This window comes from Glycine soja, chromosome 4 (genome assembly GCF_004193775.1).
Source record: "Glycine soja cultivar W05 chromosome 4, ASM419377v2, whole genome shotgun sequence".
Lineage (NCBI taxonomy): Eukaryota > Viridiplantae > Streptophyta > Magnoliopsida > Fabales > Fabaceae > Glycine > Glycine soja.
The window spans coordinates 47,670,093-47,697,531 of NC_041005.1; the positions used below are offsets into that span (position 1 = coordinate 47,670,093).

At 31.0% G+C, this 27,439-nt stretch overlaps 2 protein-coding genes across 2 annotated transcripts; both read left to right on the top strand.

Annotated features, from left to right (window-relative positions):
* Positions 1 to 1,881: 1,881 nt before the first annotated feature.
* Positions 1,882 to 12,039, top strand: LOC114410056 (beta-galactosidase 6-like). Its single transcript, XM_028373802.1, has 18 exons — positions 1,882 to 2,188; positions 4,126 to 4,221; positions 6,039 to 6,151; positions 7,179 to 7,245; positions 7,343 to 7,435; positions 7,537 to 7,680; positions 8,159 to 8,253; positions 8,973 to 9,078; positions 9,324 to 9,408; positions 9,483 to 9,601; positions 9,691 to 9,855; positions 9,949 to 10,130; positions 10,279 to 10,370; positions 10,461 to 10,570; positions 10,721 to 10,828; positions 10,982 to 11,089; positions 11,246 to 11,391; positions 11,749 to 12,039. Exons 1-18 carry the CDS (start codon positions 2,021 to 2,023, stop codon positions 11,903 to 11,905), a joined length of 2,154 nt encoding a protein of 717 aa, XP_028229603.1. The 5' UTR covers positions 1,882 to 2,020; the 3' UTR covers positions 11,906 to 12,039.
* Positions 12,040 to 13,866: 1,827 nt separating this feature from the next.
* Positions 13,867 to 27,279, top strand: LOC114410055 (beta-galactosidase 10-like). Its single transcript, XM_028373801.1, has 19 exons — positions 13,867 to 14,291; positions 14,382 to 14,477; positions 14,828 to 14,940; positions 15,123 to 15,189; positions 15,317 to 15,409; positions 15,592 to 15,735; positions 15,996 to 16,084; positions 17,002 to 17,107; positions 17,228 to 17,315; positions 17,464 to 17,582; positions 18,329 to 18,493; positions 19,016 to 19,212; positions 20,318 to 20,427; positions 21,258 to 21,367; positions 24,748 to 24,855; positions 24,983 to 25,093; positions 25,233 to 25,447; positions 26,019 to 26,355; positions 26,879 to 27,279. Exons 1-19 carry the CDS (start codon positions 14,139 to 14,141, stop codon positions 26,987 to 26,989), a joined length of 2,532 nt encoding a protein of 843 aa, XP_028229602.1. The 5' UTR covers positions 13,867 to 14,138; the 3' UTR covers positions 26,990 to 27,279.
* Positions 27,280 to 27,439: the final 160 nt, after the last annotated feature.

A 27,439-nucleotide genomic window follows, 5' to 3' on the forward strand; every position in this document is an offset into this window, starting at 1 on the left:
TGAAATGCCAGCTTAATAAATCGTAAAATACTTAGTAAGCTGAAAGGGGAGCAAAACTTAAGAAAAGAGGTGCAAAGAGATAATAATAATAATAATAGATATATTTGTATTTTCTCAAAAGTAATGGGTCCGTCCTGAACATGCATACGAGGCTCAAGATCAATAATGAAAAAATACTACCATCTTTTAGTGAAGCGACAAGATAACTTTACTCCAAACTAAAGTGTACTTTCTTGTTGCAAGGTTTATTGTAGTGTTCTTGCACTAGGGTAATCACGTTAACTGTGATCATTATTGCTTACTAAATTAGGTTGGCTCTGATTTGGGCTGGTGCCTTGTGGATTGGAGCTCAGTTTAGAACACTATCTTTTATTCAAAAATGTTTCCTTTTCGTAAGTTAGTGATATAAACTTAATAATTATTCATATAACCTTATTTAAAAATTAAATATTAATAAATTACACAATAAAAGTTTACAAGTTATACAGAGAGAGGGGGGTTAGTTTTCATGTACAATTCGTATATTTTCTTTTTACATTGTTAACCAATTAAAAATCACTCTAAAAATGAATTTTAAATTAATTATTACAAGAGTAAATAGTACATGAAAATAGACACAAATCAAATGTTAAGAAATTTAATTAGTTAATAATTAAATAAATACTAAAATTAAAATAAAAAACAGTCAAATTGAATCATGCTTGTTGCTCACATATTGTCCTCTTTCTATTGTGTTCACGAGACCGCAAAACTAGAGCATATGTCTGCAGAAATATGGTAGAAGCAATTAGAAAATGTTAAATTGGGGTGGCGGATAAGTATAGGGAAGAGAGAGAAAAACAAAGAAAATGATGAAATAAAGGTATTGTTTATACAACATTATTGGCATGCAGTTCTTCCAAGGAATTGTTCAATTGTTCCTCGTGGGTTCTCTTTGTTGCCAATATTATATTACTATATTAGTAACTGCTTCTTAGTTTTCTTTCTTTTCGTAACTTAGTTGCTTTTTAATCTTTGTATCTTCTTTGGGTATCTCTTATACCCTTTTAATATTATCTCTTCTTAGGCTGATAAAAAAAATCTTCAAGTAGGCTAATTGACATATTGGAACATTTTTAGAAATTTTATTATTAATTTTGAAATATATTTAAAATTAAAGCTTTTCATTAAAAATAAAACAAAATAAACTATTCCATCACTAGGCTTGCAAGGTTTGAATAATTTACATGAGGTCTTATGTTCAAATTCTATTATTGTTTTTTTTAACTGAAAAAAGATATTATTAATCAATATAAGAGACCAAAGATTAGCACAAGATGTGATTAATTGAGTTAATTCACTAATTTGATTGACGAGGGGAGTTAATTAATTTTATTATACTAGTTGAATTCGACAAAACTATGATAATTGACGAGTGGAGTTAATTAATTTTATTATACTAGTTGAATTCGACAAAACTATGATAAGAATAAAGTTGTATATTCTTAAAATAAAAAAGATAAGATAAAATCATATATTTTTATATTTATATTATCTTACAATAAAAATTAATTTCAATCCAAGATACACATTTTTATCTTTTTAAGTGTCAGAATACATGTCTTTATACACTTATTGTCAGAGTTTCAGATACACATTTTTATCTTTTTAAGTGTCAGAATACATGTCTTTATACACTTATTGTCAGAGTTTCTTTGCATCATGGAGTAACCATGAGGAGATTTCATCAAATATGATAAGAACAATTATAATTTGATAACATATTTTTAAATATATAGTGTAATTTTAATTATTAATTTCCAAAAGTGTCTTTTGGTCACTCACTTCAATTGTGACTCTCACAAAGTTTTTCCCTCTGGCTTGCTCCGCTTAATTTGTTTTTTTTTTTTTTCATTTTTTGGGCAATAATAATAACTCCCTCAAAAGACTATATATTCAAACTTGCTGCATATTTGTTATATATACACACATATTCGGTGCCTCTCAGAGAGGGAGATAACCAGAGCTCAAACTCAGAAAAATGGAGAAGTGGGTGGCTTTGGTGTTGCTGTTGGTGTTTTGGAAAATAAGGGAAGGTTTTGGCGTTAAAGCTGAGGAGGTGACATACGATGGAAGGTCTCTCATTATTGATGGCCAAAGAAAAATTCTGTTCTCCGGTTCAATTCATTATCCTCGCAGCACTCCTCAGGTGATTAAATCAAACACTAGTTTTCTTTTTGTGTTTCTTATTTCCGATAAATATTAGTTTGTTAGAATGTTAGTTTTTATCAGGAATCCCTGACCTTTTTCATCTTCCTTTATCCCATAACCATCCAATGCAACTTACATTATATTTCCAACACTAGCTTTCTGTGTGTGCCATTCATATTATTCATGTCTCACACTGAGTCCAGTTTTATCTATTCATTCTTTTCTGCATTCATGTGTCTCTTCTTGGGGATGAATTGGATTTCTTCTTTTCTTTTATGAGTACATTACATTTCATTGTGGCATGATATCTGATAACATTTGGCCTCAATAAAAGTAGCTGGTGCCGGGTATCACGGACATGTGTATGATGAAGCCACATTTTTGGATTCTTGTGTCTTGTTTTTGGTACATTGTGAATACAGTGTTTGAAAGATTGGTTCTTGTGTCTGAACAATGCATAAACTAATTGATTAATGTATGATCAATTTATTAATTGGCATTAGCAGCAGGTATATAGTCCAATTATGAAAACAGGAGCTCATACTTCTTTTGCATTTTTGGGTAGGTAAGGTGCAGCTGTAGACTTGTGAGCTATAATTTCACCTTCATGTTGTTTTGAACGTTGAAAGAAAATGATAGAAAACAATTAAGAAAAAAATGAGAAATAAAAAGAAGAGACGTACTAAAGGATCAAATAGTAATTTTATTTAAATTCCTTTTCCAAATTTTGTATTTTAAGACATTTCATTACTTCACTATCTCCCAAAATCCTTGTATTTATTAAGCTCCTAATATAATGTTTATTTTGAAAAATTGTCTTATCTCCATCTTAATATGAGATTTAATTTTCTTCCAAACGAGTGACAAGCAGAAAATTCGCATTCTGTGTCTCTGCTAATAATGCATATATACTACTAGTAGTACCAAAAGATTACAGCATTTAATTAAAAATGCCTTTTTGTTCAACTAACCCAACTGCATGTCCTGTAGATAGCAATATAGCATGCAATCTCTTTTGAACCGCAGAACCAAACCGCTAACAGTTGCAAATTCACTGTTGCATCACGGGTATGAATGTGCATATATGATAAAGCAGGTTCTTCCTCAAACTTTTTGGTTGGTTTGTCAAGTTTAATTGGTTGGGCTCACAAGTGCAATCATTTGTGCCCACGAGACCAACATTTGTTATATGCATACAGACTACAGTATATTCAATTAGAAGTGATCAAATATAGTTTGAATTTTGTACTGTTGTTGGTAATATTTATGTTCGGTACGTCATTTTTGTTAATTTTTTAGTGTTTTTTTAAATTATAGTTGAAGTAGTATTTTTCTAAATGTTAGTTTTTAATTTTTAGTTTTTTTATATTTTTTTATTCTTAATATATTTATCAAAAAAATTTATTATATTTTTTAAAATAAATCATGATTTTATTACTTTTTTATTATATTACACTTTTTAACTATTTTGACAACTAATTTGACTAGACACTTATAATTTATCAAGTTAATTTTTTAGTTATTAACTAATTTTTTAATTTTAGACTAATTTTTCAGTTAGTTTTATCAAAAATAACCAATGATTATTTAGTATCTTGAGTTATATTGTTCATAGAATTCATTTTTTTTTATTCCTCAGAGAATGGTCAATGATTGTTAGCAAAGTTAAAATGGTTTAACTTTTACCATCTCTAATTTTAGAAAGTGATAGATAAGAGGAGAGGGTGCATTAGGGAATAAGCAAATAGGGAAAAGAAATCATAGGAGAACATACAAAAAGTTATATATCAAGAAATCATAAGCAATTAGGGAATATCAATCAAGTTTGTCACGGTTACATGTGAATTGCTTAAAGGGAAAAGAAATTAAATATCAAGAAAAGGACACGAGGAGGTAAGGATTTTTGAGTTTTGACAAATTAAAGGATTGTTGCAGATGTGGCCAGATTTGATAGCGAAAGCAAAACAAGGAGGACTGGATGTGATTCAGACCTATGTGTTTTGGAATTTACACGAGCCCCAACCCGGAATGGTACTTCTACTTTCATTTTATATGTTTCTCTATATTCTTAAACAAATTATTTCTTTTACAGCATTTTTATAACTATAAGAAAAATAAAAGAAGTGATGTAATAAAAGGGGTATAAAGAAAAAATTATAAGACTTTATTTTTATATATTGTTAATATAAAAAAATTATACTATTAATTAATACAAAAACATGCGTAATCTCATTTACAAGGTGGTTATTATAAAACTTAATAAATTTACTATACATTGTTGTTAAAAATTTTTTACTATACACAATAATTAATAATTTATGATTAGATGTTCTTATAAAAACCTTTTGCATTATTAATCATAAATTTACTCATATTATAATAAATATTGTAAATTTGGTTATATGAATAGCAAACATGTGGACATGTGTTTTATCTCCTTTAAAACAAAATACACAGTTAATACAGTTGTTTTTCTTCATTTAACAAAGAAAAATAACTGAAAAGAAACAAACACTGCAAGAATATGGAAAATTTGCTTGATGAATAGGTAAAATTTAATTTCTTATACGTGATGAATATCAAACCACCCTCCAAATATACACAAACTCAATATGAACGGTAGTTAATTCAGGTAAATATATTTAATTTTTCTTAAATAAGATATCAAGTTTAAATATTATGTCTAGAATTTTTTTTACCTTCCACGGTAGTGTTGTTTTGAAAGAAAAAAAAAATACAAACCCATTGTGTTACACACACCTGTATATAAACGTTCGAATACTCGCATTTTAAAATAAGTAATGTTTTCAAGAATGAGTCCCTAATTTGGAATATGTACTGGAACTTGTTAAGTTTAGATGTTGGGTGTGATTCTCAAATAGAGTGAAGAGTTGTTGTTTTTTGGTTAAATGTAATTTTGGTGTTATCCGTGGTGTTGGTTTCTTCATTTTATAACGAAAATATTTGGTATTTTTATTTTAAAAAATCTATAATTTCGATCCACTCGTTTCAAAATATAAATAGTTGGTTTTTACATTTTAGAAAATTCACAATTCATCCTCTAATTTAAAAAATTCACAATTTTAATTTAACCTTTAATTTTGTTTATTTTTATTTCTTTTATTCTTATTTTATAATTAATTAAAATATTTATTAATAATATCTTAAATGAATATGGTAGATTTAAGGTTAATTAGATCAAAAGAAAATGAATAAATATAGACAAAATTAAGAATTTGATAAAAATTATGAATTTTTTAAAATAGAAAGATTAAATATTTATATTTTGAAATATAAAAATTAAAATTGTATTTTTTAAATAAATGATTAAATTTCTCAATTTTAAAATATTGAAAACTTTAAGTATTCTTTTTTAATGCATGAGTAGTCTATGCAGTATGTAAACATTGAAATGCTTGAAGAGGCTGTAATGCCATTATAGATATAGAATGGGGGCTGTAGGTTGGCTCAGTATTTTGTGCCTACACTGTTTGAGGGGTGGCAGCAGGTTCAATGAGTAGAAACTCTAGACTCTAATTAATGGATCTCTATTTGCATTATGTATTAGGGTTGCAGTACCTCTTCTATCTCTTTTTAAATATATTTTCATTTTGGTTGTCAAAAAACCCTGAAGTTTTAAGTTCTTAATGAAATATTTAATATAAACTATATTTTTTTCAATTTCATGCGTAATAAATAATTAAATTAATAGAATCAAAATATAATAAAGATAATTTTATTAAATTATCTTAACATTGCTTTTTTTTATTATTTTCATGAATTTTTTTAACATAAGCTTATTTTTAAATAGAGAGATTAATTAATTACGGTGTAAATGCATATGACAGTATGATTTCAGAGGTAGATATGACTTGGTGGGATTCATAAAAGAAATCCAAGCTCAAGGGCTGTATATTTGCCTCAGGATTGGACCTTTCATTCAGAGTGAATGGAAATACGGGTACTTTCCCTTCTTTAAACGTCATTTCTACATTTTTTTGGAGTAAAATATCATGTTAACTTATCATTTTATAAAATTATTATTTTTAACCCGAGTTTAATTTTTTTTCAGTATAATTTATTTTATCGCGTTAAATAACAAAAAATCATGATAAGTATGATTTTTAAGATAATTACAATAAAAAAATTTAATCCTTACAAAATTAATTGTATAATATATCATTTATTTTAGTCTCTTTAATTTTTGTGTGTAAAATGAAAATAACAAAAAGTGAGAATGAATCAAATAATTATAAAAAAAATAAAATGAAATTATTGTGAAATTAAGAATCAAAGTAATCAATTTACTAATGAACTCAGATCGTGGTAAAAAATTTAAACCTTACTTTTTTGTATAAGGAGAAAACACAGTTAGGAAGGAATAAGTTACCTTTGAGTAGCTTCACATCTTTAAAGGAGATTAGTCTAAATAAACTACTAGAAATATTTCCTACAATGAAAATCTAAAAAAAATATTAATCCATTATTTTTTTTCTCGAATTCGGTCGAGCTGCTTTTTATTACAATGCTTACGCCATATAAGGAAATCTTTCCAATGGTTCTTGAGGTCATATATTTTGGATCAGCATAATCATCAACTTAATAAAACACAACCTTATAGAAATGTAATTTGTTCTCACCCCTTTTTTTGTGTGGAAAAAATTGATTTTTTTAAAATTCTCTAAACAAAGTGATAAAAAAATATTATTATTTTTAAATAAGTTAAAACAAAAAAATATTATTAATCTATTAACTGACAGCTCTAAGGTATGAAGCACCAATATTGACACGGATATCGGACATGACACGGACATGACACGAACATGGATACGTGGACACCTGTAATGTCCAAAATATAGAACGTAATACGAGTGTCGTGTCGGTATCGGACACTGACACAGACGGATGTCGGACACCGAACACGACAAGGGACTAGAGTGTCCATGTTTCATAGCCTGTAAGTCAAACTTATAATGCTGATCTTGCAGGGGATTTCCTTTCTGGTTGCATGATGTCCCTGGCATTGTCTACCGGACGGATAATGAATCATTCAAGGTACATTGAACTATAGCAAACTCTTTGTCACACTTATAATGTGTATAAAACTGTTTCTTTATGTCACCCTCTTCCATTTATGTATCCCAATGTTTAGTTCTACATGCAAAATTTTACGACAAAAATTGTGAACATGATGAAAGAAGAGGGCTTATATGCTTCCCAGGGAGGCCCAATTATATTGTCACAGGTAAATATGATTTCTGTCAATTTCAAATAACTTGTTATTTAGTTCAGTTTAATGTATTTTATTTTCTCCTTGAGTGCTAATTATTTATTGAATAATACAAGATTGAAAATGAATACCAAAACATCCAAAAGGCATTTGGCACAGCAGGATCACAGTATGTTCAATGGGCTGCAAAAATGGCGGTGGGCCTTAACACAGGCGTTCCATGGGTTATGTGCAAGCAAACTGATGCTCCTGATCCTGTGGTGGGTTCTACTCAGCCCAATTCACTTGCTTTTAAATTTTAATTTTAGACTAATGAATAAACACGTGTTTGTTAGTTTTTTTTTATTAAAAAATACTTACTTTTAAATGTTGTCTAATTAAATAGTTTTTTTTTTTACATATGCATTGTCATATTTATTTTAGTTCAATTTATTAATTATATATGATTATAACATGATGGATTTACATCTAATTATCCTGCTGGATTGTAATATATCAAACATCTCTTAATAATAGTACAATTGTACATCATTTCAGATGAAACAAATTCTAACAAGTTGCCATGGAAAAAAGAGAGAGCAAGATTAACAAGTCTGAATTATAGTAAATACTTTTAAAAAAAACATAGACGATAAAAAAAATTAAGCCATATACTATCCATGCGCAATTGGCTTGGAAGGTTTTACAATAATAGTAGTTTACCTTTTCTTAATTTCTTTGAGTTTTTCTATGATGCAGATCAACACATGCAACGGCATGAGATGCGGAGAAACTTTTACTGGACCAAATTCCCCCAATAAACCTGCCTTGTGGACTGAGAACTGGACATCTTTGTAAGTTGCTCCGTTTCCTACGTCCAATTTTCTAGTCAAATCATGGAAGGTCAAATGAGTTTGTTTAAATTTATTTCTTAAAAAAATATTTTAATAAAACAAGTTTTATTTTTTATTTTATTTTTTAAGTGGGTTTGTTTAAATTCTTTTTTCTTAAAAAAATTATTTTCTGCTAATTTTGAGAAACAAATTTTAGCTTTTTATTAATTTAAAGAAACACTTATTTCAAATTTTTTTAAAAATTTAAATAAACTAATTCATTATTTATCTAAATAGCTAGAGCTGCGAATCGTGCTCAGAACGGTATAGTAAACCAATTGAACTTTGGCATTGAGAAAGAAAAAAAAAAGTAAAGAATGACGAGGAAAAAATGTATTGATATCTGTCCATCTGTCCAAAGATTATAACTATAATATAGATAATACATATTATACACACATTACTGATATTTTCATATTTACACAATTTTTTCATTTAATTATACTTAATTTCTCTTCATTTTTACCCAATTATGCTAATCCCGCTACATACTTTCAAATGTGAAACAAGTGAAAGATGTATGATGCATGAGAACATACAACATTTTTATGTTAACGTGATTGAAAAATTTTCTTCAGCTTCTTTATTTTTTGATGAATTTCTCAATAACTTTATATTACCATGAAAATAATAGATAAACATTTTTAATTATTAACTTTTTTTTTTTCTGTGGCTGGAAGCTATCAAGTGTATGGTGGACTGCCATACATAAGGTCTGCTGAAGATATTGCATTTCATGTCACCCTATTCATTGCACGAAATGGAAGCTATGTCAACTATTACATGGTATTGTTACTTTGAAACTCTCTTTCGATTTGATAGGGTCCTTCTCTGTCTTCTGTTGCTAGAACTAAACAAATTACTTAAGCTTTATCTTTTTGCATATACATGTACCAATTGAATCATAGCTAAGATTTTCACTAGACATTGTGTGCCATCCAGGGAAACCTTTTCAAATTTAAACCATCTTAAATAATCTGAATTACAGTATATGCATCTAATTGACGTTGTTTGCTTGCAAACTAACTTAGTACCATGGAGGAACCAACTTTGGGAGAACAGCCTCTGCTTATGTTATAACAGGCTATTATGATCAAGCCCCACTTGATGAATATGGCAAGTGCACAAAATTATTATTTTAACACCTCATCTCATTTGATGTTTATAAATGTTGCAAATTTTCTTATTAGGTTTGCTTAGGCAACCCAAGTGGGGACATCTCAAGCAGTTACATGAAGTAATCAAGTCTTGCTCTACCACATTATTACAAGGAGTGCAGAGGAACTTCTCTTTAGGTCAACTACAGGAAGTGAGTGCTCTCACATTTTCTTTCTCCATCATGTTTATTTGCACTAACCATATTTAAATATTCTTTAAGTTTTTCCTCCTTTTGACCAGGGTTATGTCTTTGAAGAAGAAAAAGGAGAATGTGTTGCATTCCTTAAAAACAATGATAGAGATAATAAGGTTACTGTACAATTTCGCAACAGATCATACGAATTACTCCCCAGGTCAATAAGTATCTTACCAGATTGTCAAAATGTAGCTTTCAACACAGCAAATGTAAATTATTACTTCGTGAAAATTAGTTATATATACTCCAAATCTGGTCAATTTTGTTTCATTTAGTATTTTATATTATATTTATGCTTATAGGTAAATACAACAAGCAACAGAAGGATCATAAGTCCTAAACAAAACTTCAGCTCATTGGATGATTGGAAGCAATTCCAAGATGTCATTCCATACTTTGATAACACCTCACTAAGATCAGATTCATTACTTGAGCAAATGAATACAACCAAAGACAAATCGGATTACCTTTGGTATACTCTTAGGTTAGTTTTCTAGCTTCATTTCTTCCAAAAAAATCTATCAAATATATATCTTCCATTCATTACTATGTATATATTTCATATTTATATCACATTGGTATTGCTCATAAACTTTGAACTGAAAACTGAAGCAGTTGATTTTTATGAACAGGTTTGAATATAATTTATCTTGCAGAAAACCAACACTTAGTGTTCAGTCTGCCGCTCATGTTGCCCATGCTTTTATAAACAACACATACATAGGTACATAAATGTGCACATACTAAATCAAAGTTTCTAAAGAAGTTAACTTGAGTGGTTAATTTACTACTTTGTTCTAATTAAATATTTTAGGAGGGGAACATGGAAATCATGATGTGAAATCATTCACCTTAGAGCTCCCGGTTACAGTAAATCAAGGGACAAACAACCTTTCTATACTCAGCGCTATGGTTGGGCTTCCGGTAAATGTTTATAAGGAGCTGATTAATTATTGTATAAAGCACACACACACACACACACACACACACATATATATATATATATATATATATATATATATATATTTCCTTTGACTTTGTAATATTTAACACTGAGATTGATTCTATTAAAAGGATTCAGGGGCATTTCTTGAAAGAAGGTTCGCTGGTTTAATCAGTGTGGAACTTCAGTGCAGCGAACAAGAGTCTCTTAATTTGACCAATTCCACGTGGGGATATCAGGTTTTCTCTTAATTTCACCAATTGCTCTAGGTTGCCTATTATTCTTGTTATATTTAATTAATAGTAAAAAAATTCTAATCTAAATTTTACATAATACTACACGTTACTAATGTATGTGCGTGAATTTTTTTTCACACATTTCGTGCATTATAGGTTGGATTACTGGGGGAGCAATTACAAGTATATAAAAAACAAAATAACAGTGATATTGGATGGAGTCAACTGGGGAATATTATGGAACAATTGCTCATTTGGTATAAGGTAAAATGACCCAGATGACCTTAATGGTATACTACCATTTTCCTTTTTTCTGAATTACAATAACTAGCACAAAGTTTCAGCAATAATTTTTTTTAGTTGTATGTAAACTTATTATAGAAGCTTTTTTTAATGATTAATGACAATTTGAATTGTTAGACCACATTTGATACACCAGAGGGAGATGACCCTGTTGTTTTGGACCTTAGCTCAATGGGAAAAGGTGAGGCCTGGGTAAATGAACAAAGCATCGGTCGCTATTGGATCTTGTTTCATGATTCCAAAGGCAACCCTTCACAATCACTGTAAGTAACAACCTACCTAAGCATAATGTTATTAACTTATGATATTATTTAGGATCTCATTAACAAGTGCTCTTGGGGTTGATTAATGAACTAAAATGAAAAAACATTTATTACAGAAGAAATCATAGGAGAACATACAAAAAGTTATATATAACACAATTTTATGCGTTCTAATAAAAATCTTTCACTTTTTAGTTTCTTGACCTATGTCACTATTTAGCATTTGTCTATTTTTTTTCTTTTTACTTTTTATATGATATTATATAAAGAACAAACAAATGAAAAGATGAGAGAGACGATTTAACTAGAACTAGAATCACGATGGACTAATTAATGCCGTGTATTATGTTGGCACAGGTATCACGTGCCTCGGTCTTTCCTTAAAGATACTGGAAACGTTTTGGTTTTGGTGGAGGAAGGTGGTGGGAACCCTCTTGGTATCTCTTTGGACACTGTTTCAGTCATAGATTTACAACAAAACTTTTCTAAATTAACATTACCCTCTTCTTCTTAGATTAATATTAGAAGGAAGAAAAAAAAAAACACGTACAGCACACACACAGAGAGAATCTGTTTCCTTTCTGGGCATGGGAAGTGGAACATTTATAACTTGGCTTGTAGTACTCATGATAATATATTATTTATATATATTCTTGAAACCTCTGCAGATCAAGATTGATTCTTTGTGATCTAGATACTCGTTGGATCTATCTACGTGACAAGAGATAGTTATTTATTGGGAAAAAAAATTTGGTTTTGACCTTCTTCTGAATAGAAATGGGAAAAAGAATATTCTGAATGTATTTTATTTGAAAGCTAGTTTAAGACTAAATTAAACACAATATCTATGATACTCTTTTGATATATTCTAGAAATCTATTGAAAATTATATTTTCATATTTAATGATTCTCACTTATACTTTTATAGTTATAAATTTTAATAATTTTTAATTAATTATAGAAACTACATTAAAAGACTAATAAAAATGTGTTATTGATACCCATCTAGAACACATTGATACACATTAAGTTTGCACGAACATGAATAAAAAAGATAATGTTAGGATATTAGTAAGTATAAAAGAGGAACGTGGGTGGTGTGAGTTGCGAAAACATTGGTCAGGCTGTTGAGCAACAGAGATATGCTGGATCCGTGTTAAATTAACGCTGTCATGACCCCAATGTTTGCGCAGACACTAGTCAATCTAATTAATCAAGGACAGGTTTCACTCCCAATCAATTTGAGTCTCCTAATTACCTCTAATTGGAGTTAGAGTTTAATGATCATGTTAAATCATAATTTATTGGTAATATAACTTTTAAAATAATTTTCATAAAATAAATTTATGATACATGATTGAATTATAATATGGGTGAGTTATGATTGAATAATAATTTTCAATGTATAATCTTTTTTTCTTGAAATGATTATTGATAATTTATGACTCTAGTTTAATCTATCTGTGGCGTTATTTCCCTTATCTGAACCATTTTGGATATTGCTAATAAGTTGGATATTTAATTTAGTTATACATGGGTATTATTTGGATACATGTTAAGCTGCAAACTTTTTTTAACATTTTATTTGGATATAACAATTTCATGAAAAATTTAGTTTTTATACATATTTTTGTATTCTCTTAAGAAATAATAAGAGTTATAATAGGATGAGCATGTGGGATATTATTAGACAATTTATAGACTGGGCTTTTTTGGCCTCCAGTAAAGAAAAAAAAAGTAGACCATACATAGACTGAGGTCTACTTGAAGAGACTGATATTCATGAAATTGTTATTTTTCTCTGTATTAATCAAATTTTGGAAACAATTCTTTTTATTGATAGACAAGAAAATGATGGAATCAACACTACTATTAAAAATGTTACATTATAGTCATACTTACAACATTAATTTCAATGTGTTATATTTTTTTTTATTGTGAGATAATTTTTTGTTATATTGAAGAATCTAATCTTTGTTTAAATTAATTTTTTTATAAATGTAAAATTTTTAAAAATTTATATTAACGGGCCCTAGATTTTTTTATACCTGGCATCATATCCGTATCCAAGGAAAGGAGATCGTGTTGATAGCTTGAGGCGTGACCAAGCCTGCACTGTCTTTTTGTATTAAAACATTTTCCTAAAACAAAATTAACAATGTCGGTGAGTGATTCTTTTGTGTCAAAAGTTCAAAGTTTAGGCATGGACTTGAATCAACTGTAAAAAACTGTTGTATATCTGCTCTGAACAAATCCATAAATTTTTTCTCGTGGGCTATAATCTTGACATTCAATGTAGGTCAGTTTGAGGAGACCTTTCAGGATGATACAAATTAAAATTACAAAGTCTAGGTTTATATTATGGAAAGGCATAATGGCACTAAAATTCTGAGCATGTTTCTTCTACTAGAGGAAGAAAATGCCATTTTTTAATTATAAGAAACAAAAATGGTAGCATATTTTATGCGTTTAGCGGTAATTTTCGATACTTATTTTAAGGAAAAGAGATTTAGAATTATTGTACTGTAGTTGCTTACTAGCTGGCAGTGCGTGTGTGTCTGTGTCGGAATCGGTGATCGTGTTTGGGTGACCTTAAATAGAAAGAAATCACGTATCTATGACTATGATTAATTAACACATGCTCTGTCTCTCACTCCAAAATCTATAGCAACACCTTTCTCCGTTTATTTATTAAAACCCCAACACAAACACACTCATCTTAAGCTCAAGTTCAGAGTGTGAGCAAAATGAAACTGTGTTTACTTTTGGTGTTGTTGTTGGTCACATTCACAGTGGCCTTATCTGGGAATGTCAGCTACGACGGTCGCTCGCTTCTCATTGATGGCCAACGCAAGCTTCTTATCTCTGCTTCCATTCATTACCCACGCAGCGTTCCCGCGGTCACACTCCACTGTTGCCATTTTCTTTTATTTGTCTGATGTGGGACTTTGTAGTTCTCTAACAAATAATGTGTTGTTTTTTTGTGGCAGATGTGGCCTGGTCTCGTTCAAACAGCCAAGGAAGGAGGGGTGGATGTGATTGAAACCTATGTTTTTTGGAATGGCCATGAGCTTTCTCCAGGCAACGTGAGTAATTTAGAAGCAATATCCATGCTTGGATAAACTTCTCGCTATGCACTCATGGGAGAAGAAATAAAAATGTTACCTTTTATAGAAGCTCTTTAATTTACTGGCTTCTCCAAAAGCTGAAATACATAAGTTGATTTTAACTTATGCGTAAAGTTCAATCCTTTTTGCCTCTTTATTTTCTTTTCCGCTTATGGGGAAGTTTATTAGTTGTAAGATAGATAGATAGATAGATAGATAGATAGATAGATAGATAGATAGATAGATAGATAGATAGATACTCTTAGAGCTTATAGTGTGATGTAAAATTTGTAAGACCTCTCACTTCAAATTGTGAACTTGTTTTATAGTATTACTTTGGTGGAAGGTTTGATCTAGTCAAGTTTGCGAAGACTGTTCAGCAGGCTGGGATGTACTTGATTCTTCGAATAGGCCCATTTGTTGCTGCAGAATGGAATTTTGGGTGAGTCATCATCATCTTTGCTATGACTTTTTTTTGGCAACAATAGGAGAGGTGGTATGTAAGTAAGAACTAAACATAGCTGTAAGTTTCAGTAGTGTATGTTGGAGGAATTAATTCATATCAACTACTTTTACTAAGTTGAGCCCGATTTCATAATTCTTAACTGTAGCTGTATGTTACAGTGGTGTACCGGTATGGCTGCATTATGTTCCAGGCACGGTATTCCGGACTTACAATCAGCCTTTTATGGTATGTATTTTGACTTTGAATTATGAATTGCAACTCGTACAAAAGTATAAATGCCATTTTTATATATTTATTTGTTGTAAAATAGCTTTGATCACTCTAACTGTATTGGCTCTTTCTTGGGATTCAGTATCATATGCAGAAGTTTACAACATACATAGTGAACCTTATGAAACAAGAGAAGCTTTTTGCTTCACAAGGGGGTCCCATAATCTTATCTCAGGCAAGTATAACCTTAAACATTTCAATTTGTTATTCGTGCCTTTGTGTGTATCTTGAGGTAGTCACTATGGATATGTATATGAAGAACTATTTTTTGGTACATTACTTCATTGTGCTTGTCTACTTTATCCTTGAAACATATCCAATCTAATGACTTTATTTAGCTTCTTCACAATTTTGCAGATAGAAAATGAATATGGGTACTATGAAAATTTTTATAAGGAGGATGGTAAGAAATATGCCTTGTGGGCTGCAAAGATGGCTGTTTCTCAAAATACAGGTGTCCCTTGGATAATGTGCCAACAATGGGATGCTCCAGATCCTGTGGTAAGATTATAATTTTTTATAGATGTTATTACATTGTGAACTCTAGTTAAATTTAGATTCGTAGTGCTTGTTGCAAGAAGATAATTAAAACTTCCAATCATAAGTGGGAAATGTCATAATATACATTTTGCCCGTGCTTCAAAATTCTCAAATTTTTTACTATTTATATAAATAAAGTTTTTTTTTTCTCTCTTCTTTTAAATATCTATGTAGCTGGTCACATTTACATGAAAACCTGACTATTCCTGATTCTTTTGCAGATTGATACATGCAATTCATTCTACTGTGACCAATTTACACCTACTTCTCCAAACAGGCCCAAAATTTGGACTGAGAACTGGCCTGGATGGTATGCTGGATCACTTTAAACCTTTGCTCCCTGTAGTCCATTATTCATATTTTACATAAAAATGTCCATTTTACCATGTGATAATGTATTTGTCATGGGAATACTTTGTGGTGAGTGTCTGCTAATAGTTATCTTATTTGTTGAGCATAATTCAGAAATTATCTTTATCCTTTTTGCATTGACTATTCTGTATCAAGTAAAACTGAAAATTATTTTATTGCAAAATGTTTGGGGGTGTTTGTCTATCTCCTAAATTTTAGGAAACTAATTATCTGAACTAAGTTTGATATAAAAACTAGTTTTCAAAAAGTCCAATCCAATTTGTTTCAATCTCTCTTCCTTTTAATTCTCCATTTTTCTCTCCTCTAGCTAGATACAAATTATCATTGGATAAGATATACTTGAAAGTTGAAAGGATGGCTCGTTCAAGCAATGGTCAATAAGCATGCTGAGTTTTTGAATTTAAATAGTCACAATCTCTTACATTTAATATATAAATTCAATATTAGGATTAGTTTTGGACCAACTTAAACACAGTTTTCAACTGTTTTGTTTCTATACAGACCTGTGTAACTGGTTCCATCTTAATAACATTTTAAACAAGTTTTAGAAATTGCCAAATTTGAATGTGTTACCATTGAAAATATAGTTCATGGATTTTAAAAACTGTTTGTGCAAAAGGCTAGAAGATAGACTAAGCGAATCTGCTAGAATTAGAACTAGGCAAATGATAAAAGTATGCAAAATTTGAAAATTTAGCCTTTTCAGCTTATTTAGAACCTTAACTGTGGATGCTTTTCTTTTCCCTTCTATTTTCCTCAAGTTAGAGGAGTTAAAAGAGTGCAAAAGTTAATGTTTGCTTTTGATCTTGTAATAGGGAATGTATCTCACATTTTATGATTTTCTACTATTTTAAGGTTTAAAACTTTTGGGGGAAGAGATCCTCACAGGCCAGCAGAAGATGTTGCATTTTCTGTTGCTCGTTTCTTCCAGAAAGGTGGAAGTGTACATAATTACTACATGGTACAGTTTTTTAATTTATTATGATTGTAGTAAATACCATTAAAAAAAACTTATCCGAATGATTTGCCATATCTAGTTTATTTTTCTCTTATGTTGATCTCTTTGTATTATGTGGGTTAGTATCATGGAGGAACAAATTTTGGGCGTACAGCAGGTGGTCCATTCATTACTACAAGTTATGACTATGATGCCCCAGTAGATGAGTATGGTAAGACATCTTAATAAAGTTCTTGACTTCTTATTTTGTAATATAATTTAGGCACAGGTTTCTTTACTGTATTTTGAAAAGGGTTGTTCTTAGTTCTTACATTCAATGCTAAAGTTTACTGATTAATAAATTTATCATATAATAACAGGGTTACCTAGACTTCCAAAATGGGGACATCTTAAGGAACTTCACAGAGCTATCAAGTTATGTGAGCACGTATTGCTTAATGGTAAATCAGTTAATATCTCCCTTGGTCCTTCTGTGGAGGTATTTTCCTTCCTTTAAACATTTGACTTTCACTGCTAGTACAAATATATTGTCTTTTGTTTAGTTATAAACCCTCCCACACCTTGAAATCATAATAAGCAAATTCTAATTGCTCTTTTATTTTGTTTCAAACATTTTATGGAATTGAATTGTTTCATGCTCAATATTCTAGTCCTTGTCTTGCTGCTAGAATCCTTCGAAACTGCACTATCACAATTAAGTTTATAAATATTATTATGTCACTTCGTCTGTTTCAAAAGAGCAGCACATTTTATTTCTGTTATTACCTATTACTCAACCATGTTATTACTACAACCAAGTTATTCTTTTATTTTTTAAAATACTAACGAAACTTTCTGTAAGAGGGTATAATAGTTTCTTTTATAGGTAATTTCCTCCTTTACAGCTAGAATGATTATAAGCTATACTTGACAAAAGAAATTTCTAGTGGACATCCATGTTGTTTCATCTTTGTCAGAATTTTCATGACTGGCTGTTTGCAGTTCAGTTCAAGGAAGTAAATTTTAGCTTTGTAATAGTGTCAACTGTTGGAGACATAAAACTCTTCTTGAGCCTCCTCTTAATAATTTAAGCTTGTAGAGAGTTGGCCCTTGAGATAGCATTGAGCTTTTGTGACCAATTTATTTATAACACCAAATTAATCGAGGTCCACCCTTGCATCCACCCCTGTACTTAATCTATTCATCTGGAATTATAAGCCATAAGTGGTTACCACTGTATTGCAGGCTGATGTCTATACTGACTCATCAGGAGCATGTGCGGCCTTTATTTCTAATGTTGATGATAAAAATGATAAGACAGTGGAATTTCGAAATGCATCATATCACTTGCCAGCTTGGTCAGTTAGCATTCTTCCTGATTGCAAGAATGTAGTATTCAACACAGCTAAGGTATGTTATTGCTGTTCCTGCATTCTGCTGACATCTTTTCTTAATAATGTAAATCTTGTCTAATGATGACATAAAAGCCATCATCAGGGGGCTTAGATTAAATTTCAACATTGCTCTAAATTTTAGTGATGTCAAATATTACATAGGAACTCTGGTCTGAGGTCTCTTTAAAATTAATGAAAAATTTGCAGGTCATGGATAAAAACAGAATTTCGCATACACCTAGACAAAATCATATCAATCCCATGATTATCATTGTTAAAATTTTGATGTTTAGATGTATGTGAGCAGACACCCATGAAACTGAAATTGATACTTGCAGCATGGCCAAGATCACTGTCATAATGAGAACTTTCTCTACAGTAGAAGTTATCATGTTAATTAATTTTGCCTTTTTCTGTTCACTGTAATCATAATAAATAAGTTCTTAATAAATGTAACAAAGTATTCTTGTATATATCTGTTTATATACTTCTTTTTCTGGTCATTGCATTTAGTCATGAAATATGAAATCCTTGACAGGTTACTTCCCAGACAAATGTAGTTGCAATGATTCCCGAGAGTTTGCAGCAATCAGATAAAGGTGTAAATTCTCTTAAATGGGACATAGTGAAGGAGAAACCAGGAATCTGGGGGAAGGCAGACTTTGTCAAAAATGGTTTTGTTGATCTCATCAATACTACCAAAGATACCACTGACTACCTGTGGCATACAACAAGGTATGTCTTAGGATAAAAATATTTAAGGCACATATTGATCAATTACAAGGACAAAAGATTGAAACATGTGTCCATGCATAATATTGCACTGGTATCATATATATATATATATATATATATATATATATATATATATATATATATATATATACACACACACACACACACTTTGATAAGTAATTGCTATAAAAATGTAGATGTTGATAGAGTTCTGCATAATTTATCTAGTATAGTTATACCTGCATCATTGATCAAGAAAAGATCAATGGACATTTGATGTGGTCAAAACATAGTGTTTATTTTAAAATTCTGTGATGTTTTAGATTATTTTCTCTTTTTTGTATGCTTTCTGTGGCAATATTGGAGTATTTTCTCTTTAAATATGTTTGTGTATCTTTAGGATTCTCATGTTGAAGAACGAGAGAATGTAAATTACGTTCAATACTGAAAATCACTCCATAAATCGTTGATAATAATCCCGTTTTCTTTTGTGATTGATATATTTCTTTCTTATTTTTGGTGGGTTGGGTGAATGATAATGCATGGCAGCTTCCAATTGAAAAAACCCTGGATAGTTCACAGCATACAACTTGGAATACTATTATCAAATAGTTAGCAATCTAAGAGATTCAAACAGAGGTAGCCCTCAATAAGCAGTTAAAGTCAAAAGCTGTGACTTCCCCATTCTCTCTTGTTTTCAATCTACTAGTTGCCAGAATTGCTGAAGGCAAAAAGTAATTCTGGATGTCAATGACTTTCTTGTATAAAAATTTCTTTTTATGCTCCTATTCTTCCTAGTTACCACTGTATACTTTCACAAACATGCTTAATATCTTCTCTCTACTTGGTCATTCAGTGTGCTATATGTTACAGGATTCTAACCTATTTTATGGACCTGAATTGGTGTTCTTCAAAAGGCCTAGGAGGGTTGCCATGCTTATATTAGGACTTAGGAAGTGTGCTATATTATGAATGCTGCTTCTTTTAATAATCAATTACAAATTCATTTGTAAACAGTGTAATATACATTTATTTATATAATAAATTAAAGTGTATCTTAAAGTATATATGTTGTGATTAAAGCTCAATTTTCTAATGATGGCAGTATATTTGTAAGTGAGAATGAAGAGTTCTTAAAGAAGGGAAGCAAACCAGTCCTTCTAATTGAATCCACAGGTCATGCTCTCCATGCTTTTGTGAACCAAGAATATCAAGGTTATCCTCTTACATATAATAAATTCATTACTTTATATTTTATCAATCAATTATCATTGTGTGATCATATGAGAATTGTTGATCATTATGAATTTCAGCATATGCCACTTGTTCCCTTGTCTTCTCTTGGTAATTGTATTGTCCTTCCCTTGCAAAGGGTTCAGGATAATATGGAACGGGGGGAGTGTTTAGTTAATTACAAACACATCCCGAGAAGAAAAATGAAATTAAAGGGGTTTCTTTTTTATTTTGAGAATTATATAAAATCTGTTATTCTGAGTTTAACATCAGTGGAATGTGTTTAGTTTAAAATTAGGAAATTATATTGAATTGTTTTTATACGAAAGTGAAACCATAATATTTTCATTTATGAAAGTAATTAAGAAATTAAAGCCTTTGCTTCACATTTATATTAAGTGGACCAATATTCATTATTAAAAAAAATGGAAGGTAGAAAAGGAAATAAAATAAAACAAAGGAAAAGAAATAAATTTTCACTTGCCTTCCGCATGTTGCTCCTGCTTCTTCGATACCAGGAAGATCAAACTAAATAATCCACATAAAAATTGTATTCGTGTATTCTTTTCCTATAATCCAACCAATCACTTCAAAGTCCGAATATCTGTGGCTTGCTGTGATTGGTAGGAACAATTTTGTTACATACATTCATTTTTGTTTGATAGTGAAACCTGTATTATGCTTTTGGAAACTATTGAATTGCGACACTTTAGATTAGTAGATGAGTAAAGTCCTGAACTAAGATAAACACAAGCTCTTACAAATGATTTTTTTCTCCTATTATTTCGTAATTTTAACATTTTGTATTTTAGGTACTGGTACTGGAAATGGTACACATTCACCATTCTCTTTTAAGAATCCCATCTCCCTGAGGGCAGGGAAAAATGAAATTGCTTTGTTGTGCTTGACCGTTGGCTTACAGGTGAATTCCTCTGTTTACACTTAGAGCATGCATTTTCTTGAGTTCTTTTAGTATTTTTTTATGCTGAATGGGGCTTACCCTAAACAAATAAGATTAGATTAGAATCCATCCTAGTTACATGTGACATCCTTTATCCCGACATACGTATAAACAAGAAAAACATATAAAAATATGAAATTTAATTAAATCAAATTTATTCAAATCACGTAAACAAATTCAAAGGGTCACATTCGCTTCACTGGTATCCAATAAAATTTATTAAAAACATCTCTGACTCAAAACAAAGTCATCCAAGTTTACAAAAAAACTCAAGTTAAGTAGCAAAATAAAATAACATGTCCAGAACATCATGCAATTGAATCAGAAACCCATGCCTCAATGTCACATCCTATTAGAGCATTGTGTCCCAACATCCTCTAGAACAAGATTCTTTAAAGGCTACTCTCACGAACATAAGGTTCGAGATCATCACGGATCTAAACACAAACAACACACAAGGAGTAAATTATCATATTCTTAAATAGGTAGAGATAAACGAAAACACGTATATATAATATAAGTATAACAAGCTCAACTTAGCACAATTTGCATCATTTTATCACTCATTGTATAACATCACTTGTCCTAAGGATTTAATCACAAAATCACATTCTACACCATCACATTAATCAGTGTTCAAAACAACACATCTCAAGTACAATACAACATCTTACACTTACACAATTCATTATCCACCATCGTAAGTCACAATGATCATTACACAGGTGTTATGCAACAAATACAATAAGACTCAATCCTATGTGTAATGTGGTATCATGCCAGTGAAAAATCTCGTTAGACGTCTAGGAGTACATGACAAGACCGACCACACACTAGTAAGTCAGGTCACTCTCACTAGGTAAAATCATAGGGAGACCAGTCAGGATCACACTATTTTGCAATAATGCTTTGACCAAGTGGGATCGGCATAGACTTAAAGGAGCACTCAAACCAGGTGTATTTACTCTTAAGGCCTAGACTCTGAAGAGTCCGTCGGGGACTCTCTCTCCTGATTTAGGTCCAACCCTGAAAATATTTTAACACACAAACTCTATCTTTGAACTATATAAAACACATGACTCCTCAATTGTTCTCAAGATAATTTTAACTTGTCGCGTCTCAAAATGATTCAACTCGTCGATTTCTCACAGTCTCATCACAATACTCAGCGCGTATTAACTCGTCGTCCTTAAAGGGTCTTACAGTCGTGTGATTGTATAGTTTATAGCTCACAACTCAATGCCATCATTTTACACTTCACAATAACATGTGTAATCACATTAAGGAACGTATTAATCTCACACTTGTTCACAACACATGTCTCATCGTACACATTATCATATCATAAGGAACAAAACCCCTTAATCAATTTCAAGAAAACATACAAGAATCAAGAATTCCCAAATTTTTTAATTTCTAACATTTAAAGTCAAACACTCAATTAAACCATCCAATTTGCATCAGAGCATCAATTAACCCGCCAAACATGAGAAATTTGTAGTTATCATTGTACAGACAAAATTAAAACGCATAAAACACCCTAAAATTAACCCTAATTTGGTCATCTAAGGATCTCTACACATGTTCATTCTAACTTCAATTGCGATAAACTCATCCTTTATCTCTAAGAGGGTTCACGTGTGCAGTCCGGTAGTGATAGTAGCGTCTTTAGTGGTTCCTTAAGATTCCTCAAGCGTTTCCTCTAATTGTTAGGATTTCAAGCGTTAAAGAGAAGGAGAAGGGATTGGAGCCTCAATTTCACTGTCTTCGTGTGAGGGACATTTCTCTCTCTACAGACATTATTTCACAAATCTCAACAGTGAGAATGTGTGAAAATGAGTTCCGAGGGTAACGTTCAAATTTTAGGACTATTCAACCGTTAACAAGTCTGGGATTATAGTTTTACTAGGACAGACTTTGGTATATGAAAAAAGAGAGGATGTTGAAGTATGTCTCTATTTAATATTTAGGGTGAGCCTATTGTTATTCTATTTTCCTTTATTTTATTATTTTATAAAAAGGAACTCTATTTTATTCTTTTACTAAATAAATAACCAATTAAAACATCACTATATTTTTATAAAACATCATTTTATTCTATTTATTTTTTAATATTATGCAATCCTTGATTTAATTAACAAAAAATCATTTCTCTCATTTATTTAATTTCTAAAAACTCTATTAATGTCTAGTCTACATGAAATTTCAATCCAATATCTCACCCCAAAACATGCACTTAATTCAATTAATTATAAAAACTCAAAATACATACTTAATAAATATCATATATATATATATATATATATATACACCGAAAACCGGGGTGTTACATTATACACCAGTAGCAATTTTTCTTATGAAATTAAGCACTTGTTATAATTTATTGTCTAGGTATATGGTGCCATCTAGCCCCATATCTTCAACTTTGAATGATTTCATTTCATAATATTAAATCCCATATATCCCGTGTATGAAATAATAAAATTGTTATGATGTTTTCTGTCGCAAGTCACTACCCTTAACAGTGTGCATGCATTTCATCATCTGAGGTCCAGATTATAGGCTTATAGTTGACTTCTGATATTTGAAACTAAACGGAATTCTGTTAACCCAATACTGAATGCATGAAACCTCAATGATATGATACTTTAAAATATCTAAAACTGATATTGTCCCTCGTTTTTAAAATGTTCTGAGCTAATTATGACTAATGATGGGCAATTTGAAAAATAAACTTAAAGCTGCTGAAAGTTTTCATCATTTAGATTTTTTTTGGTGAAAATTTCATCATTTAGATTGATTGGTAGTTTTTATTTAATACCTATCAAAAGTGAAGTTAAGTGAAAAATGCTGAAAACATTCAGCACATGAAGGTTATTCAATGCATTCAACAGAAAACAGTTTTGCACGATCTAGATTGTCTAAAATCAGTACTTAAACAAACAAACAGTTCTTTAAATGTACAAATTCAGTGTGTATTTCTTGTTACCGAAAAATTCCGTACTAAGTTTTCAATTTTATCAAACACACATTAAGACAAAGAGCATAATAATCTTTTCAAAATTGTATTTTTTTTTTCCTAAGCTCTGAGTCAATTATATTTTTCCCCTTGTACATGTAATATTTTAAAATGATCATAGAAATTCAAGGAATTTAATTGAGACTAAAACTTAATATAAAATTATTTTTCATGATTTTAAAAGTTTTCAGAAGATGAATACAGATTCCCTCACTGGCTTGAGATATTAGTTGTTAAACCAGAGATTTGAGAATGATTTGATGTAAGGCGTTGTCTGTTTTTCTCATTCCCCTCTCATACTATTTTTTTTCATTATGTTTAGACAGCAGGACCATTTTATGACTTCATAGGGGCAGGACTAACTAGTGTGAAGATCAAGGGACTGAAAAATGGGACAATAGACTTGTCTTCTTATGCCTGGACTTACAAGGTACTTTTTCTCCTGCATTACCATCCTAAAATGGATACCCCCACTATCTTTGAAATGCTGCTCAATATTTTATAGACCCTTGATGGTGGTATTAAGCATGGAAATTTAAATTATCGTGCTTTCTCAGATTGGAGTGCAAGGAGAATATCTAAGGTTATACCAGGGAAATGGGTTGAATAACGTGAACTGGACATCTACTTCAGAACCACAAAAAATGCAGCCATTGACATGGTACAAGGTAATGAATGACCTTTCTTGTTTTCCCCATCATTTATGGAAATTATCCATACGTCTTCTATTTTTTTTTTAAAGAAATACATATTTCATTTAGTTTGTGTTTTATGGTGAAGTATCTTATAAAATTCTTGGCCTTGCAGGCTATTGTGGATGCTCCGCCTGGGGATGAACCAGTTGGATTGGATATGTTACATATGGGAAAGGGTCTAGCCTGGTTAAATGGAGAAGAAATAGGAAGATATTGGCCTAGGAAAAGTGAATTCAAGAGTGAAGACTGTGTGAAAGAATGCGATTACAGAGGCAAATTTAATCCTGACAAATGTGACACTGGTTGTGGAGAACCTACACAGAGATGGTAAAACTAAGGACAATAATGATTTCCATGGAATTGATGAATTGAAATGCAGTCTTTTCCTTTTTTACATATGCAGAAAAAATTTACCTTCGATATGTCAACTAGTATAAAAGTGGTTGATAGAGTTTTGTGCCTAATGCCAACCCTCAACCAGCAGAAATAGGTGAAGTAAAATACTAAAATAAGATTGTGTACAAATTCATGCAGTTGATGGTGCAGGATTGATCCCTGGCAGATTCTTTATTTTACAAAATAATTGGCGAGGATTGGTCATATTATCAGAAAGGGTATATTTGATGGCCTAGTAGGTTCTGTATGTTTTGCTTCATATGAGGCTGTCCTCAGTTTCTATAATGAATTAGAACACAGTACATTTTTACAATTATGAGAGATTTACTTTATTTTGTAGTTCCTTATACATCATTTGCAAATCTGACAAGTTGACTAGAGTAGAAACTAGAAAGCATTCATGATTCATCATAATTGTAAAGAACTAAGTTTATTTGATAGGTCTTAGAGTTGTGTATTGTTCTTGTTGTCAATTAAACATTCTGTGTTTCCTATGTATCAGGTACCATGTTCCACGATCTTGGTTCAAGCCATCTGGAAATATTCTTGTTCTTTTTGAGGAGAAAGGTGGAGATCCAGAAAAGATTAAGTTTGTGAGACGGAAAGTATCTGGAGCTTGTGCCCTTGTTGCTGAGGATTACCCCTCTGTTGGACTCCTTTCCCAGGGTGAAGATAAAATACAGAATAACAAAAACGTTCCTTTTGCCCATTTGACATGCCCCAGCAACACTCGTATATCTGCTGTGAAGTTTGCTAGCTTTGGAACCCCCTCTGGGTCATGTGGATCTTACCTCAAGGGAGATTGCCATGATCCCAATTCTAGCACAATTGTTGAGAAGGTATGTCTTTTTGCAACTTTTTTGTATTGCATATGGGTTATTCTCTCCTAAGAATCTATTAATATTTTCATTTTGAAAATTAATCACACAATTAAGGGATGTCTTGATGCTTATGGGTTTGCATTAACTGTTCAAGCAATCCTATTAGCTTTGCTGTGTGTGCATTATAAACAATTCCTAAAGGAACTTATCACAATTAATATAACACTAACTCTTAGCTGGTAATTGTCTTTCATTCCTCCTCATCTGCTATGTTTTCATTGGGAAGAGGTTGAACCATGAACCTCATTCATATCAAAGTGTCATCATGAATCCCAGCATTTCAAATACTTGTTACATGTCAAGTTAACTTTTATCGACATGATCATCCCTTGTTTGTTTCTTTGATATTTAAAGAGAAAATTTAGCATATTCAGGTCACCCTCAGGCATCCGTCTAATTGTTTGTTCATGCCTAATTGTTTGTTCTTGTTTCGAAGGATTATAATACTGATGGATCTTTATAAACTCCGTTGTTGTTGCAGGCATGCCTAAACAAAAACGACTGTGTCATAAAATTAACTGAAGAGAATTTCAAAACCAACTTGTGTCCTGGTTTATCAAGGAAACTTGCAGTGGAAGCAGTCTGTAGTTGATTAATAAACTAACATACTCCGGTGCCAGAGACTCGTCACTTTGTGACTGTAGTTGATTAATTTTACTGTCGATTCAGGAGGAACGTTGCATCTCACCATTTATTTTACCAGCTTGGCTACATCAAAAAAGCATATGAAAATTTTGCATGTATTAATTAATATGAATATTGTCAGCAAGGTCTCTAATGTATAATTTATGGCAGAGAATTCTGCTGCAAATGCGTTATCTATTAATCAATTTGGCTTTCACATGGGGGTGTTAGCCATTGAGTATCAATGCATTTTATTCACACTAGGCTCTGCAACAGAACTTTTGTGGTAACATTTTGATCATGTGAGAAGTTAACGTTCATTTTAGATTTTGTCTACACGTTTTGTGCGAAAGTCTAAATAAGCTGGTGAAACACGAATACAAGTGATATTTTCCATACCCGTTTGCATTTGATTGGA

Excerpts from the sequence above, each read along its gene's own strand:
- LOC114410056 (XM_028373802.1), top strand. The coding sequence starts at position 2,021 with ATGGAGAAGTGGGTGGCTTTGGTGTTGCTGTTGGTGTTTTGGAAAATA. Across the intron at positions 9,856-9,948 it reads TAGCTTTCAACACAGCAAAT|GTAAATACAACAAGCAACAG; the intron begins GTAAATTATTAC and ends TTATGCTTATAG. Across the intron at positions 10,371-10,460 it reads TATAAACAACACATACATAG|GAGGGGAACATGGAAATCAT; the intron begins GTACATAAATGT and ends TAAATATTTTAG.
- LOC114410055 (XM_028373801.1), top strand. The coding sequence starts at position 14,139 with ATGAAACTGTGTTTACTTTTGGTGTTGTTGTTGGTCACATTCACAGTG. Across the intron at positions 17,316-17,463 it reads TGCCCCAGTAGATGAGTATG|GGTTACCTAGACTTCCAAAA; the intron begins GTAAGACATCTT and ends ATATAATAACAG. Across the intron at positions 25,448-26,018 it reads GGAGAACCTACACAGAGATG|GTACCATGTTCCACGATCTT; the intron begins GTAAAACTAAGG and ends CCTATGTATCAG.